Source organism: Mobula birostris, chromosome 3 (assembly GCF_030028105.1).
Source record: "Mobula birostris isolate sMobBir1 chromosome 3, sMobBir1.hap1, whole genome shotgun sequence".
NCBI lineage: Eukaryota > Metazoa > Chordata > Chondrichthyes > Myliobatiformes > Myliobatidae > Mobula > Mobula birostris.
The window spans coordinates 79,660,355-79,677,377 of NC_092372.1; the positions used below are offsets into that span (position 1 = coordinate 79,660,355).

Here is a 17,023-nt window from a genome sequence, read left to right on the forward strand (position 1 = left end):
CACCTGTCTCGCAAAAATTTTAGAAGTCACAACAAATTGTCAGTGCTAAATACAAGATATTATTCAATCTGTCGTAATGAAAAACACATACTTGCAAAGGCGACCACTGTATGTGTAACATCAACATCAATCACATTTATTTAATTGCCTTACAAAGACAAAACAGTTCAGTGTTTATTTTATTTTACAGAGCAAGACTTGGATAAATTCAGAATTTATCCATGTTCTTTATGCTCTTTATCAACTACAGCTCAGCGTTCAATACTATCGTGTGATAAGCTTCAAGGCATTTTTCACCTCAATACCTCCATGTGCAACTGGATCCTTGATTTCCTCACTTGCAGACCCCAGTCAACTCAGATTGGCAACAACGTCTGCTCCACAATCTCCATCAGCACAGGTGCACCACAAGGCTGTGTACTAGCCCCCTGCTCTACTCACTTTACACTTACAACTGTGAGACTAAGCACAGCTCCAACACCAAATCTAAGTTCGCTGACACCACTGCCGTAGGCAGAATCAAAGGTGGTGATGAATCAGCATGCAGGAGGGAGATTGAAAATCTGATTGAGTGGTGCCACAACAACCTCTCACTCAATGTCAGCAAGACTAAAGAGCTGATTATTGACATGAGGAGGAGGAAACTGGAGGTCCATAAGCCAGTCCTCATTGACGGTCAGAGGTGGAGAGGGTCGGCAACTTTAAATTCCTCAGTGTTATCACTTCAGGTGATCTGTCCTGGGTGCAGCACGTAAGTGCCACGACAAAGAAAGCACAGCAGCACTTCTACTTCCTTATAAGTTTGCGAAGATTCAGCATGACACTTAAAATGTTGACAAACTTCTATAGGTGTGCGGTGGAGAGTATATTGACTGACTGCAATCATGGAAACAACAATGCCCTTGAATGAAAAATCCTACAAAAAGTAGTGGATACAGCCCAGTCCATCACGGGTAAAGCCCTCCCCACCATTGATCACATTTACATAGAGCACTGTCGTACGAAAGCAGCATCCATCATCAAGGCCCCCACCACCCAGGCCATGCTCCCTTCTCACTGCTGCCATGAGAAAGAAGGTACAGGAGCCTCGGGACTCACACCCACCAGGTTCAGGAACAGTAATTAACCCCCACACATCAAGGACTTAAAGGGGATAACTTCACCCGCCACATCACTTACAGAACTCTTTATTTCATGTTCTCGATATTTATTGCTTATTTATTTAATTTTTTATTTGCACACTGGTTGTTTGTCCATCTGATTGTGTTTCTTGGATTTACGGTATATGCCCTCAAAACTGAAGGCGGAACTTAGGAAGGATAACGGCGCCTAACAGCGGCTCCTTCGCTTGCATCTTCAGAAACAGCTCTACTTCGATCTTTAATATCTCTATTTTTCCCTTTCAGGGTTCTTTTGAAGACCCTGACCTGGAGTTACACGCAGGCTTCGGTTCTTTGCGGGAATGGGACCCGTTCTCAGGGTTTCACGACTGGCCATTATTTGACATGCCAAGGGTTTGACCTGAGAGTCTCGATCCTGTTCGAAAGCCTAAGATCTCGGGGCTCTGGAGGCAGGCGGATCGAGGGCCGGTGTCACAGCAGGAGACTCGTGCGTCATGGGGGAGGCCATTAAATCTTTCACTGTGGGCCTGAAGACCCAAGATCTTTGCCATCTTCAGATACACAACTCGAAAAAAGCAAGGAAATGGACTTTCAACATCATAAATCAGCGGATTGTTGTTATGTCTCCTACTCGCTGTGAAAATGGGGGACACCTCCCTCTTCCTTGCCGGGGGAGAGAGAACCTGTGGTTTGTTGAGTGTCAGATGAAATGCGAAGCCTTTGGGGTTACTTCAGTCTGTGTCTTTGATATTGCTTAGCACACGCTTGGGCTCGATGACGGTACTGATGTGCTTTATTTGCTGATGGGAGGAGGGGGGATCGTTGCTTTCTGCCACTTAGACGCGGGGGGGGGAATTGGGGTTCTCACGTTTAACTGTCGTTCATTTTTTGGGTCACGCCTCTGTCTTCGTGGATGTTTGTGAAGAAAAAGCATTTCGGGATGTATATTGTATACATTACTCTGACATTAAATTGGACCTCTGAACCTTTGAAAAAAAACTTCCGGTCAAGATGGCGCCAGCCAACAATGATCCCTTTGGTGACATCTTCCAGATAGCCAATCTCTTCAATTATCTCACTTTCTCTATGTCTTCTGCTAGTTCTTTTTGTCTTGATTGTGTTTTGGAAACTTTTGGAGCCTGTGCCATGTGGTACGGAATTTTATTGAATGACCTAGCACTTTGCTGTCCCTGGAGAGGACCGAGATCACGAGCTGCCTCGTGGAGAAGACCAGAGACGGGGCCCGGGACCATGATCGGCTCCATTTGGAGGCATTAAGGCAAGTGCGGAAGAAGTCGGCCGTCACTCTCCACAGAAGCCACGGGGCTGATGGTGGTCAGTAGTGTTCCAAACCCAGTGCAGCAGTCGGTCTTCATGGAAGGACTGAGTTCGTTTGGTTATCTTCCAACTGTTCATTTTAAAATTACAAGCATTATGTGTAAGAATCTCTGAGGTGCATTGTGCCTGCCCCTCTTCCAGGAATAAAGAACTTGGATCAGGACAAACTCAAGAGAAGACTGGAAAAACTGTTTAAAAGATGGACTTTCCTGCCTTGTCTATTTTGCTTGAGCTGAGTTACAACCACCTAGGGAATGGTTTTAAGCTGGAACTTTGTTTTGGTAGCATGGCAGAGACAAGTGTTCAAGGAACTATATTTACAAAACCAGCTATGTGAATCCTTTCAAGTTACTAAATAAAATTCTCTCTGGCAATATTGATGCCCTTCCCATTTAAGAGAGATAAGAAAATTCTGTTGCCTGTTTCCATGAGGGTGGAGGTAAACTGAAGACATGGAAGATAGAAAAGGATACAAGTCTGTAAGATTTATAATTACTATTCCTGCTCAAACAAAGGCAGCGTATTCTCTGAAGGTACTGGAGTAAAACAATAGTGAAAAAAAAATTGGTCCAAAGGTCTTTTAAAACCTGTCCAGTATTTTTGCCAACAATTTCCTGGATCTTAGCTAAAGATCACTACTATTGTTTAAAGGTGCTTACTAATAAATATGACAGAATAAAATGGAAATAGCAGTATTATTTATAGTTGGATACTTAGACCCTGAGCAGGCCACTGTTGGGGATTCAGGAGTTATGGAATTATATGTTTACTACCAAGAATTAATTCAATGAAAACCAGTCATGAGTTTTCAATGTAAGTTGCCAGCAGCTGCTGCCATCAGGAAGAAAGTAAAGGAGCTTCTGGACTCACACCACCAGGTTCAGGAACAGTTATTACCCCTCAACCATCAGGTTCCTGAAGCAGTGAGGATAACTTCACTTGACCCATCACTGAACTGGCTTTCACAGGACTTTCTCACAGCACTGTAATCATTATTAATATTTCTTTTTTTCATAAATATTTGGCACAGTTTGTTGTCTTTTGCCCATTGGTTCTTTGTCCGCCCTCTTGGGTGCAGTCTTTCATTGATTCTATAATGGTTCTTGGATTTATTGAGTTTGCCTGTAAGAAAATGAATTTCAGGGTTGTATATGATGGCTTATATGATAATAAATTTAATTTGACCTTTTTAAAAGCACAGCTATGTAAACAAACAGTATCATTTACAGAGCACAGGCTAATGACCTACAGCAGGGGGCTAACTTCTCAAGAGATACAATTTGCAAAGTGACGTAACCACGGGACATTTTTGTATGGAATAGACACTGGAAGCATTCTAATTACAGTGGTCCCCAACCACCTGGCCATGGACCGGTATCGGGCTGTGAGGAAACGATATGAGTCAGCTACACCTTTCCTCATTCCCTGTCACGCACTGTTGAACTTGAACATAGGGTTGACAACTGTCCTGTATTTGCCGGGACATCCCGTATATTGGGCTAGATTGGTTTGTCCCATACAGGACCGCCCTTGTCCCGTATCTTGCCCGCTAAGTTAGAGCATTCCTATGAAACCTTTCGTGCCGAAATGGCATAAAGCGCAGAAGCAATTACCATTAATTTATATGGAAAAGGCGTCATGGTCATGGTAGTCTTTCCTGGGGTAAAGTGTCCTGGGATTTGACTGCTACTTTTGTCCCTTATTTGGGAGTGAGAAAGTTGGTAACCCTAACTGTAAAAGATATGTTGAGGTGAGTTTAACCCGAATTGAACACCCCCCTCCCCAACCGGTCGGCCGGTCCGCAAGAATATTGTCAATATTAAACCGGTCCGCGGTGTGAAAAAGGTTGGGGACTCCTGCTAATTAGATCCATAAGATCATACAAAATTGAAACAGGCAATTCAACCCAACAGGTCCAGGCCCACCAAGAGTGCCATCTGCCCATATTTGGCTAACATTCCTCTAAACCTTTCCTATCCATTCACCTTTTAAATGTTGACAGTATAGATAGATAGATACTTTATTGAGTCCAAAGGAAATTACAGCGTCTCAGCCACATTACAAGTGCATGGAAGTACAAATATTAGAAGAGAAGAAAGAAAGAATAAAAAATAAGTAACCAGAAACAGTGTAACAGGAGAATGTCATCACTTCCCCAGCCATGGAGGCGTATACCTGCCTCAGTCACTTCCTCCAGTAACTCATTCCATATACTGATCTCTCTAGGTGACAAAGTTGCCCCTTAGACGCCTATTAAATCTCTCCCCTTTGACCTTAAACCTATGCCATCTAGTTCTTGATTCCCTAACCCTGAGGAAAAATCTGTGCACATTGACTCTATCTATGCCACTTGTGATTATATACACCTCTGTAAGATCACCCCTCATTTTCCTTTGCTCCAGTGAAGAAAATCCCAATCTGTTCAATCTCTGTCCATAACGCAGGCAATCAAGTCCCAGCAATATCCTCATAATTTCCTCTGCACTCTTTCCAGCTTAATGACATACTTCCTATAGACTGGTGAGCAAAGATAAACACAATATTTCAATTGCAGCCTCAACAACATCTTGTACAGCTGCAACATAACATCCTAACTTCTATACTTATAACCCTGAATGATGAAGATCAGACTGTTATAAGCTTTCGTCACCACACTGTCTACTTATGATGTCATTTTCAGGTCACCGTGTAGTTGTATATCTCAGTCTTTCCGTTCTACAACCTTATTTGTCTTTCCAAAATGCCACACTTCAAATTTATCCAGATTAAGCTTCATTTGCTATTCCTCAGCCCATCCCAAGCTGCTTCTGTACTGATGAGGCAATTAGGAATAAAACAACATTGGGGATTCTGGGGTCAAACACAGATCAGGCTGAGTAAGGATAGTAAATTTCCCATACTCTTTGTAATGGCAATAACTTCATTGTTTTTTTAAATTGCAAATTGTATTTAATTATTCAAACAACTTCCCCCATTGTCATGGTGGAACTCGAACTTGTGCCTCTGAATCAGAGGTCCAGCTCTCTGGCTGCATCTCCAATCACTTAACTGTAATACTGTCATTTATATCAGCTCCTACCTAGACTGCACCTAGGACCATGGTGAAAGTAGTATACAGCCATCGTAGGGTCAGAAGATCTACCCAGTATTTTAAGACAGTGCTGAAATGGATGAAAACAGAGAATCCCGTTATTTACTACTTTGTGTAGTTTGGTTCTACGCCCGACACCAGCCCCTTAGGCCTCAGTCAAAGTAGTAGTAGTAGTAATTTGGCTATCAGGAAAATTGTAAATTCTACAACATACTTTTACAAATTCATACCGCTAGTCTCTCTAAAACGATGTGCTTGATTTTCAAACTGATCACTCAAAATGACCCTGTTAGTAGTCACTTCAACTGGTGCAGTTCTCACTGATTGAGAACTTGGTGGGAACTCTTCAGAAATGGTGTCCATCATCTCCCACCATCATCATAGAAATTCTAGCCCATTTTAATAAAAAGATCCAAACGTTACTAAAGAAACAGACGTGGAGTGATAGTGCCATCTAATGGGGAAGTAATTACCCTGACTAAGCTAGCTTTTGATCACTTCCAGTTTCTCTCAGGTGAAATTGCATGAAATCAATTAGACCATAGAGAAGGCCAGGCTGCCCAACCAATCTGTGCCAGCGCCGATGCTCTATTGAAGCCTCCTCTCATCTCCTTTTATTTAGCTTCTATTAACATAGCTCTCAAGTTATATACACTTACCCGGCTTCACCTTGACCTACTGTTACAACTCTTGCAATAATGTAATATAAAATTCACAAATATAGAGCCAAACTTGGTGATAGTTAAGACCCTGAATTCCAGGTGTAAACCAGATCTACTCTGGCAATTAATCTAAGGGATTAAAGAACAGGAGACTGCAGGTTCGATCTAAACATACAGATATGGAAGAGGAGTAAATGACCCCACCACTTAAGAAATCAATGGCTGCTTTGACTGTAACCCCAGTTCTTCACTCATAACTGCTCCCTGTAACTTATTACCCTTTGCATGTCATACATGTCATGCCTTCAAAACAATCAAAGATTCTGTTTCCACCACCTGTCAAGAAAAATAATTCCAAAGACTCATGACCTTCAAAAAAGAAATTTCACCTCATCTGGATTAAATGGGTAATACCCCCACCTTAGTTCTGAATTCTGCAACAGAATAAACATCCTTTCTGCATCCAACATGTCAAGAACCACTCTCCATAGGATATAAGTTTAGCTTGTCATTTAAAAACAAACTGTTCAGTTTAGGTAGCAGTCCAATGAACCACCTCTGAACTACATGCAATGTATTTACATATTTCCTTAAATAAACTGACCAATGTTATGCACACTTCTCAGGATGCAATCTTAACAATGCCCCCCATACCTGAAGCATAACCTCAAGAATTTTGTACTCCATTACTCTCAAAATAATTGATAATATTTTCCAAGTTTTCCCCATTACTAGCTTTCTGTGAACCACGTACTAGGATACCCAGATCCCTTTGCAAAAAAGTACCAAGCCAGCTGATGTTAGTCTTAGCAGCAGGAAAGATATTTTACAATCAACCACACCTCCCTCAGATATAAAGAATGAAATAAAAACTGAGGTTTCCACTCCACCTGGCAAACCCACTCTAGGGTTGCAGCTTGGCGACCAACAAAACTGTCTCTCACTAGTATTTAGCACTTGTGCCTAAAGTTGCGGCTGTAGTTAACTCATTAAAAAGCTACTGAACCTGTTTAAAGAAGTAGTCATTTTAACCTGATACTCACCAATGGGAGCTCCAAACAGCACGGCATCGAGTGCCTTCAGCTGAAGCTTTTGCCTGTGGCTCCGGTCAGTGATTTTTAAATTAGTCACCATAAGTGGAATCTCATTCACAGCTAGCCTGCAAAACAAACACCAGTTTTAGAAATACAATGTTTATGAAAAGGTACAAAGAAACAATGTGGTAAAACTTGCTCTTCCAACTTGTAGCAAAACAAGTTACTTTTTCTCTTCCTTGTACTGTGATTTTCACTGTATATAACCAATGTTTTACCAAGGTGACTGATCTTGTTGCCAAATGAGTCTGGCAAGTTATTGGACTGTGGAGCACAAAGCCGTTAGCCTTGAGGTATTAATCATCAACGGGAGTAAGTCCAAATCTCCACGTTGCATAGACACAGGGGATTAAGACCCTTGCTCAACTGAAAAGGAAACACTACCACAATCTGACGAACAAGATTGTTTGGTTCTGTGTTGCAATCCATTTTAATTCAACGAACACAATTCTTATCTCGTCGCCTGAAATTACTTAATAACACCGTGTGCTGATCCTCATATCTCTAAAATTAATGCAAGATGATTTCATGTAATTCTTATTAGCCATTAAGTACCATGTTTAGATTTATGGATGTTGCCATCACTGATGGAGATGGAAACCAGTGATCTACCTGCAGCAAAAAAACCTACCTGGGTAGGTCTGCTCCGCGAATTTTGTTTTCCTGAAAAATCTTTGCATACTGTGGTAATTCCACAAAGTGAATTAACCAGTCCATCGTTTCATCCACTGTCCAATTGTGTACTGCAATTTAAACAAGAGACATAATGGAATATCAATGATCAATTTAATAATTTTCAACAAGGAAATGTTCTGAACTTTTGCAAGTTTTAAAATACTCCATGTTATTTTACTACTTCAGTCTTACTACTATTGTACAGAAAGGATACGAGTGGAAGTAATAGCAATTGAAGAAACCTTGTTAATTACCACTAGTCACTTCGGAAAATATGTAAATAGCAGGCAATGAATGAGAAGAAATTAATTGTTGGAACAGTGAAATATCAAACACTGCAGATACTGGAAATCTGAAACAAGATTGCTGTAAATTCTCGGTGCTTCAGGCAGCATTTATGTAGTGACAAGACCAAGTAAACAGAATTTCTAATATAAGGTGGAACAGATGGTTCTATTACTGAATTTGACGTTGATTCCTGCGTCTGCCTCATTGTAAGATGAGGTGCTGCTCCTTGTGCTTACTTGGGAACAGTGCCAGAAGCCAAAAGACAGAGCTCAGAGTGGGTGGGGGATGGAGAATTAAAGTCACAGGCAACCTCAAGTTCATGGTCCCTCTTGTGCCATGGACAGAGTATCTCAGTTCTTTAATGGAAAAAAAAAAGAGAAATTGTGAGCACTGAACATGGTGCACCAAACTTGGAAGAAGTAGAAATGGATCACTGCTTCACCAGCAGGAAGTGTTTGGCTCCTGGACTGGTGGGAAGGGAAGAGATGAAAGGACAGGTATTGCATCTCATGCAGTTGCAGGGGAAAGTGCTGGGAGAAGAAGGATAGGGGTTGGTGGATTTGGGAGAGTGAACCAGCAGAGGAAATGTGTTGAAAAGGGCAAGAAGAGAACAATGTGTTTGCTAGTGGCAATGGAAATTACATTGGATAATCTGCTGATTTGCCAAGATAGTCATGTGGAAGGTAACGATAAGGGAAAACCTATACTTGATCAAGGTGGAAGGAGAGGGGTACAGGCAGAGTTCAGGGAATAAAACAGATGCACTGTCCCCTCAGCAATGGTGGAAAGAAAGTAAGGGTTAAGGGAAGAGATTGTGGAAGCACTCAAATGGAAACTGCTATTATCTTAACAAGAAAACTGGCAGAATGGATTGGAGTCTCGGGAACGTGAGATGGGAGGTGCAGACATAGCTTAGGAAATGAATGGAGGTGTCAATGCACAGGATCAGAAAAAGATGCAGAGCATCATAGACTCAGCCAGCTCCATCATAGACACTAGCCTCCCGCCATTTTCAAGGGGCGATGTCTCAAGAAGGTGGCATCCATCATGATGGACCCACACCATCCGGGACATGCCCTCTTTGCATTACTACCATCAATGAGGAGATACAGGAGCCTGAAGACACACGTTCAATGTTTTAAGAACAGCTTCTTCTCCTCCACCATCAGATATGTGAAAGGTCTATGAATCCTCAATACTTGGCTCTCCTTTTGATCCATCTATCTATCCTTATTGTAATTTACAGTCATTTGTATGTATTGCACTGTACTGTTACAACAAAACAAAACAGGTCAGTGATTATAAACCTAATTCTGATTCTGAAGAAAGATTGGAAGAAGGGGTGTCAGAAGAAGATTTGTTTAGGCTGGTGACCAGAATTTAGACAAAGGTTCCCATTTGGAGAATGGAGCATTTTGCTATAATGATATCTCTGTTTAACAAAAGTAGGTTGGTAAATCAATGGTAAGCATTCAAGGAAGAAATCACAAGGGTTAGGCTATGTCTATACAAGAAGAAAATCATGCAAAAATTGAATACAAGTATGTAAGACTGAATACAATTAAAACAGCATGGAAGGGTTAATATTTAGAGTTTATCATGTTTGAAAGTGATTAATCAGAAGGGATTGATAGTTAATTCCTAGTTATTAACATAAGAAATGGAAAGACTATGCCACACTACTATTCAATGATCACAGCAGAACTTATACCTCAGTGCCGCCTCCCCATACCACACACATCTCCTCAATCCTTTAATATCCAAAACTCTTTCATGTTCTGCCTTGAATCTACTCAGTGCCTTAACTTCCACCAACCACAAATTTAGAGAATTCCAAAGACTTATTATTTATATAATATACAGTGTCTTGAAAGAGATTCGGCCCCAAACCCTTTGTTCACATAAATGAATATTACAACCAGGGATTTTGATCAATTTAACTGTGAATACTCATTTGTTAATATTACAGAAACATAGAAAAACTACAGCACAATACAGGCCCTTTGGCCCACAATGCAGTGCCAAACACGTCCTTACTTTAGAAATTACCTAGGGTTACCCATAGCCCTCTATTTTTCTAAGCTCCATGTATCTATCCAGGAGTCTCTTAAAAGACCCTATCGTATCCGCATCCACCATCATCGCCAGCAGATCATTCCACGCATTCACCACTCTCTGCATAAAAAACTTACCCTTGACATCTCCTCTATACCTACTTCCAAGCAACTTAAAACTGTGCCCTCTCATGCTAGCCACTTCAGCCCTCAGAAAATGCCTCTGACTATCCACATGATCAATGCCTCTTATAATCTAAAAAACCTCTATCAGGTCACCTCTCATCGTCCGTCACTCCAGGGAGAAAAGGCCAAGTTCACTCAACCTATTCTCGTAAGGCATGCTCCCCAATTCAGGCAACATCCTTGTAAATCTCCTCTGCACCCTTTCTATGCTTTCCACATCCTTCCTGTAGTGAGGTGACCAGAATTGAGCACAGTACTCCAAGTGGTGTCTGACCAGGGTCCTATATAACTGTAACATTACCTCTCAGCTCTTAATCTCAATCCCACAGTTGATGAAGACCACTGTATGCTTTCTTAACCACAGAGTCAACCTACGCAGAAGGTTTGAGTGTCCTATGGACTCGAATCCCAAGATCCCTCTGATCCTCTACACTGCCAAGTGTCTTACCATTAATACTATATTCTGCCATCATATTTGACACACCAAAATGAACCACCTCACACTTATCTGGGTTGAACTCCATCTGCCACTTCTCAGCCCAGTTTTGCATCCTATCGATGTCTCGTTGTAACCTCTGACAGCCCTCCACACTATCCACCACACCCCCAACCTTTGTGTCATCAGCAAATGTACTAACCCATCCCTCCACTTCCTCATCCAGGTCATTTATAAAAATCGCAAACAGAAAGGGTCCCAGAACAGATCTCTGAGGTACACCACTGATCACTGACCTCCATGCAGAATATGACCTGTCTATAACCACTCTTTGCCTTCTGTGGGCAAGCCAATTCTGGATCCACAAAGCAATGTCCCCTTGGATCCCATGCCTCCTTACTTTCTCAATAAGTCTTGCATGGGATACCTTATCAAATGCCTTGCTGAAATCCATATACACTACATCTACTACTGCTCTACCTTCATCAACATGTTTAGTCACATCCTCAAAAAATTCAATCAGGCTCGTAAGGCACTACCTGCCTTTCACAAAGCCATGCTGATTATTCCTAATCATATTATGCCTCTCCAAACATTCATAAATCCTGCCTCTCAGGATCTTTTCCATCAACTTACCAACCACTGAAGTATGACTCACTGGTCTATAATTTCCTGGACTATCTCTACTCCCTTTCTTCAATAAGAGAATAATATCTGCAACCCTCCAATCTCCGGAAACTCCCCCATCCCCATTGATGATGCAAAGATCATTGCCAGAGGCTCAGCAATCTCCTCCCTCACCTCCCACAGTAGCCTGGGTACATCTTGTCCGGTTCCAGAGACTTATCCAACTTGATGCTTTCCAAAAGCTCCAGCACACCCTCTTTCTTAATGTCTATATGCGAAAGCTTTACAATCCACTGTAAGTCATCCTACAATTGCCAAGATCCTTTTCCGTAGTGAATACTGAAGCAAAGTATTCATTAAGCACCTCAGCTATCTCCTCCAGTTCCATACACACTTTTCCACTGTCACACTTGATTGGTCCTATTCTCTCACAATATTATCCTCTTGCTCTTCACATTACTTGTAGAAAGTCTTGGGGTTTTCTTTAATTCTGCTCACCAAGGCCTTCTCATGGCCCCTTCTGGCTCTCCTAATTTCATTCTTAAGATCCTTGTTGCTAGCCTTATAATCTTCTAGATCTCTATCATTACCTAGTTTTTTGAATCTTTCATAAGCTTGTCTTTTCTTCTTGATTAGGTTTTCAACAGCCTTTGTACACCACGGTTCTTTTCCCTGTCTCATTGTAACGTAACTATGCAGAACGCCACGCAAATATCCCCTGAACATTTGCCACATTTCTGCCATACATTTCCCTGAGAACATCTGTTCCCAATTTATGCTTCCAAGTTCCTGCCTGATAGCTTCATATTTCCTCTTACTCTAATTTCCAAACATGCTCCTTTTTTCCCCCACAGTAGAGCTCAGGAAAAGGCAAAATTATAAAGCACGGAAAACTGAAAATTAAAAAAACTGAATTATCAGTTTAAATGTATTCATCCCCCTTTGCTCAGTACTTAGTTGAATCACATCTCACAGCTAATACCTCCAGTAGTCTTCGGATAAGTCTCTATTAGCTTTGCAGAATGTGATGGAGCAAGATTTGCCCACTCCTCCTTGCAAGTTTCTCAAACTGTGCCAGGTCAGTTGGGGCAGCAGTGAACAGCAAACTTGAGGTCCCACCAGAGATGTTCAATCAGTTTAAGATCAGGATACTGCCTGGGCCACTCAAGGACATCAATGTCCTGTATTTGAAGTCACTTTGTGATCGCTCTGGTAGTGTGCTTTGGATCGTTGTCCTGCTGAAAGATGAACTTCCTCCCTAGTTTAAGCTTTCTGGCAGAGACTAATAAGTTTTTAAATCGACAATCTCACTGTATTTAGCAGTATTCATCTTCCTCTCAATCCTGACCAGACTTCCAGTCTCTGATGCTGAAAAGCAGCCCCATAGCAAGATGCTACCTCCACCAGACTTTACAGCAGGGATGGTGTTACCTGGCTGATGTGCAGTATTAGATTTACGCCACACGTACTGCTTAGTGTTGAGGGCAAAATGTTCCACTTTAGTCTCATCCAACACGAGGCCTTCTTCCACATATTTGCAGTATGTTCTAAGTGATGATTTACAAAGTCCTTACAGGCAAGGATATATTATTTTTTTAAGCCAGGGCTTCTTCCTTGCCACCTTCGATAAGTACCCCTTTTGTGCAAGGCCTTCGAGATTGTGGAGCCATGAACCTCATCTCCAGTTGCAGCCACTGATTTCTGCAGCTCACTCAGATTAACTGCTGGCCTCACACAAACTTCTCTTGTGAGTGTCATTTTCTCCAGCGACTAAGTTTAGAGGGGTGTTCTCCTTGTACCCTTCCCCAGAGTTTTGCTTCTCGTATCAGTTCCGTCTTATCTTGAATGCTCTTTTGTTTTCATTTTTGTTTGGTCTGTTGAATATCTAACATACTGTTGGACCTTACAAAGAGAGAGGGGATAGCTATTCATTGAAAACAGGTGATCCTCCAACTTCCTACATGATGAGTGAGTTAGTTGGTAATACTGAATATTGCACCTGAGGAAAGTTACAAGCCTCACTATTTTGGTTGTTAATTTTTAGCTAATTATTAACAGGTTTTGGAACTCCTCTTTTGCTTTGACATGATGCACAATGTTTTGTAGATTAATTAGCTCAAAGTATCCTACTTCAATATATTTTAAATTTCGAAATTTGGACAGTAAAATGTGAAAATAGTTGTGGGGGCTGAATACTTTTTCAAGGCAATGTCTTTGGATTATTGATGGCAAGTTAAAAATACACTTACAATTGATACAATTTAAATAATTTTTGAAAATTTGACACTTAAAAGTATTCAATTAATTAAAAGTTGGAATTCTCAACTGCAAGATTCTCTTGGAATTATAATGAACATCATTTGTATATATTGTATACACACACACACAAACATAGATATGCATATTGTTTTGACTAATGAGTGGCCACTTGGAAGGAATTGGGAAAATATGTAAAACTGCAGTGCTGATATAAAAGGTAGTGGCTAATTCCTGGACAAGCCACTATCATTTTGTTTATGTTCCACTTCTACATCCTTTTTCTCAGGCAATCCTTCACGGTAAAGGATGCTTGACTTTCATTCCAGATTGGGGAGGAGAACGTACAGGTTAATGATTTTTTTAAAACATGCAAAGGCCACCACGCAACAGCCACCACAAGGACTTTTAACAACAACACTGAGGCACAGACACCCACCCGGGTGTAAAAATGTTTATTAGTACATATGCTTTTGCAAACTTTCTTTCTCAATTGCTTCTCCTTGAGCCCTTCCCTCACAATCTGTACCTCAACTCTATGCCCATTTAAGTTCTTTTTACCCCAGTCTCCAACTGACCTAAAGACATTCAATATGACATCAGAAAAAGAATTATCGAGACTACTATTCTGTATCACAATTTACAGCTAACTTATGTGCCCTAATGCTAGTTTACAATTTAACATCATAAATAACAGTGGCAAAACTGTCAAGTGATTTTATTATTTTGTTTCCTAGTCTCAGTTTCACTGACCATTTGGAAAACTTATGTTTTTGAATGACGTAATTATATCCACAGCTTTCTTGTGATCTATTGAGCGTGAGAAAGAGCGCCAATGCTTTAAATTAAAACTTTTTATTCACTGGAAGATCACTGGTAACCATCATAAAATACATTTGGAAACTTTGAATATATCCCAGGTATATTTTTAACCAGTAAAACAGTGCATGTATGCAGTTAACTTGTTTTAACTGATGCCAACAGAGCTCTTAATCAGGATTGCAATTTGTAACTTTCTTCAACCAATCACTTGATATAAAGCTGTGTGGCAGTTGTTAGAGCTGTGTTCATACATAACACAGACATACCACCTCTCCCGGAACTTCTGGGAGTCTCCCACATATTAATAGTGGCTCCCTGATGCCTGCAAATTATATACAATATCACGGAAATCAATTTTTTGAGAGCAAGCGAAAGAAAAGGGAGAGAGCGCGAGAGCGACCACGAGAGAGAGCACGCGCGCGAGCGAAGGCGAGAGAGGGAGAGACAGCGAGCAAGAGAGAAAGCAAGCGAGAGCGCTTGAGAGCGCGCGAGCGACCACGAGAGAGAGCGCGAGCGAGTGCGCGCCATGGCAGAGATTTCCAAAAAAATATAAAACGTACGTCACCCCAGACTACACTAAAGTGTACCCCTGCCTAATAGGGGTCAAAATAGTGACAGTGTTGCTCGCTGCACTGTGTACAACAGTGACTTTTCTATTGCCCATGGTGGGTTAAGACTGTAAAAGACACGTTGAGGTAAATTTAACGGGTGTCATTCGTTCATTAGCATAGCTAATGTTATTTAAACTAGCTGGCCAGCTACTAAGGAGCTACTCTATTGCAGACATCCCACCTCTTCCGGAATTCTCCCGCAAATTGATGGTGCTACCTCCCTGAAATGAGTTTTTGCAGGGTGAGATGTCTGCATAACATAAACTCCCACCATAAAACACAAGTCTCTCACACTGAATAAACAACAATCCCCAATATGATGTTAAACCCACCCTAAGCAACACATTGTGTTGAACTTCCTCTTTTTAAGTAGCTCATCAGTCCAGCCTGGACAGCATCTTCAAACTGCACTGTAGGCTCCATTAACACTTATAAATCCTGATACAGTAAATCAGCTTTTGAAATTGTGAAAATTTAACACATTAACTTACTCCAGTTATTACTAATAATTTGAGCTATTAGCATTTGTTGAATGAAAATACTTAATGCAATGAACACCCCTTGTTACAGTAGTTTGGGTAATGGAAATTCACCCTCACGAAATTCACAAATCAGTGCCAAAAGATTTGAGATATTAAATAAAAAATTGCCCTTCTTGAGTCAACATGAGAAAATGAACACAAACAGGGAATGAAATCATGTTTAGCAAGGGTTTGTGATATGGAATGTTACTATACAGCTGATTTTCTTGGAATGCCACCTCTATAACACAGAGTGTATTGTAACTTTTAGATTTCTCATATTGAGACTTAAAAGAAATATCTCCAAAATTTTAAATATTGTTAGATTAGATTGCAGATTATTTAACTGGTAGTAAAATGGAACTACTTGGCCCATCTCCTGTTCCTCCCATTCTACAAGGAAACCCAACTTAATTGATAGAACTGGCACATAGAAGCTGAGGAACCAAACAGGTCAGGCAAATCTATGAACTCCACATCCAAATGAGTTCCCCCAGCTCTTTTGTGTGTTACTCCTGAATTCCAGTCTCTCATATATCCATATTTGAAGTAATATACCTTTCAATCTTCTCCTTAGCCTGTTGCCAGATAATGCCAGGCTTCCCCCTGCAGAAGCCACTGTACCTTAAAACAGGTTCCAAATTATATATTTGAATTTAAATTTAGATATTTTTGAGTCCCTGAATGCCGGTAATGAAATACTGTGTATTCTGGTTAATTGGGCAATCAGTTAATCAGGCAGCAGGCACCTCTTAAACTCTTAATCGAGAAAATTGATGCAATTCCCTTCATTTATTTGGGACACTGCGCTGCATAATTAGGACAGAAGTCTGTTGTCGAACAGGTTCCAACTAGCTTCAGTCGCGCGCACTTCCATGAACGTTAAGACGTTACAAAGAGTTAGAGCAAAGAGTTTTTAAATAGTGTCAGTTGCATGTATTTGTGTTCCAAGAGCATTGATTTTTGTCACTGATAGATGAAATAAGCAGTAAAATAGATTTACAACCTTCTGCAGCTTCTTTCCGTCCTGTGCAGTAGCCCCTCCATACCAGACAGTGATGCAGCCTGTCAGAATGCTCTCCATGGAGCAACTACAGAAGTTTTTGAGTGTATTTGTTGACATGCTAAATCGTTTCAAACTCCGAATTAAGTATAGTCACTGTCTTGCCTTCTTTATAACTACATCAATATGCTGGGACCAGGTTAGATCCCCAGAGATCTTGACACCCAGAAACTTGACG

General features: G+C 41.0%; 1 protein-coding gene across 5 annotated transcripts in view; it reads right to left on the minus strand.

Annotated features, from left to right (window-relative positions):
- Nucleotides 1-17,023, minus strand: part of stim2b (stromal interaction molecule 2b) — a 156,484-nt gene that overhangs the window by 26,006 nt on the left and 113,455 nt on the right. For all 5 annotated transcript variants that reach the window (XM_072252920.1, XM_072252919.1, XM_072252921.1 and 2 more), the window contains 2 exons: nt 7,938-8,049; nt 7,256-7,371 (listed from right to left, as the gene is read on the minus strand). In XM_072252920.1, coding sequence (XP_072109021.1) covers nt 7,256-7,371; nt 7,938-8,049 — 228 coding nt within the window. The remainder of the gene's footprint in view (nt 1-7,255; nt 7,372-7,937; nt 8,050-17,023) is intronic.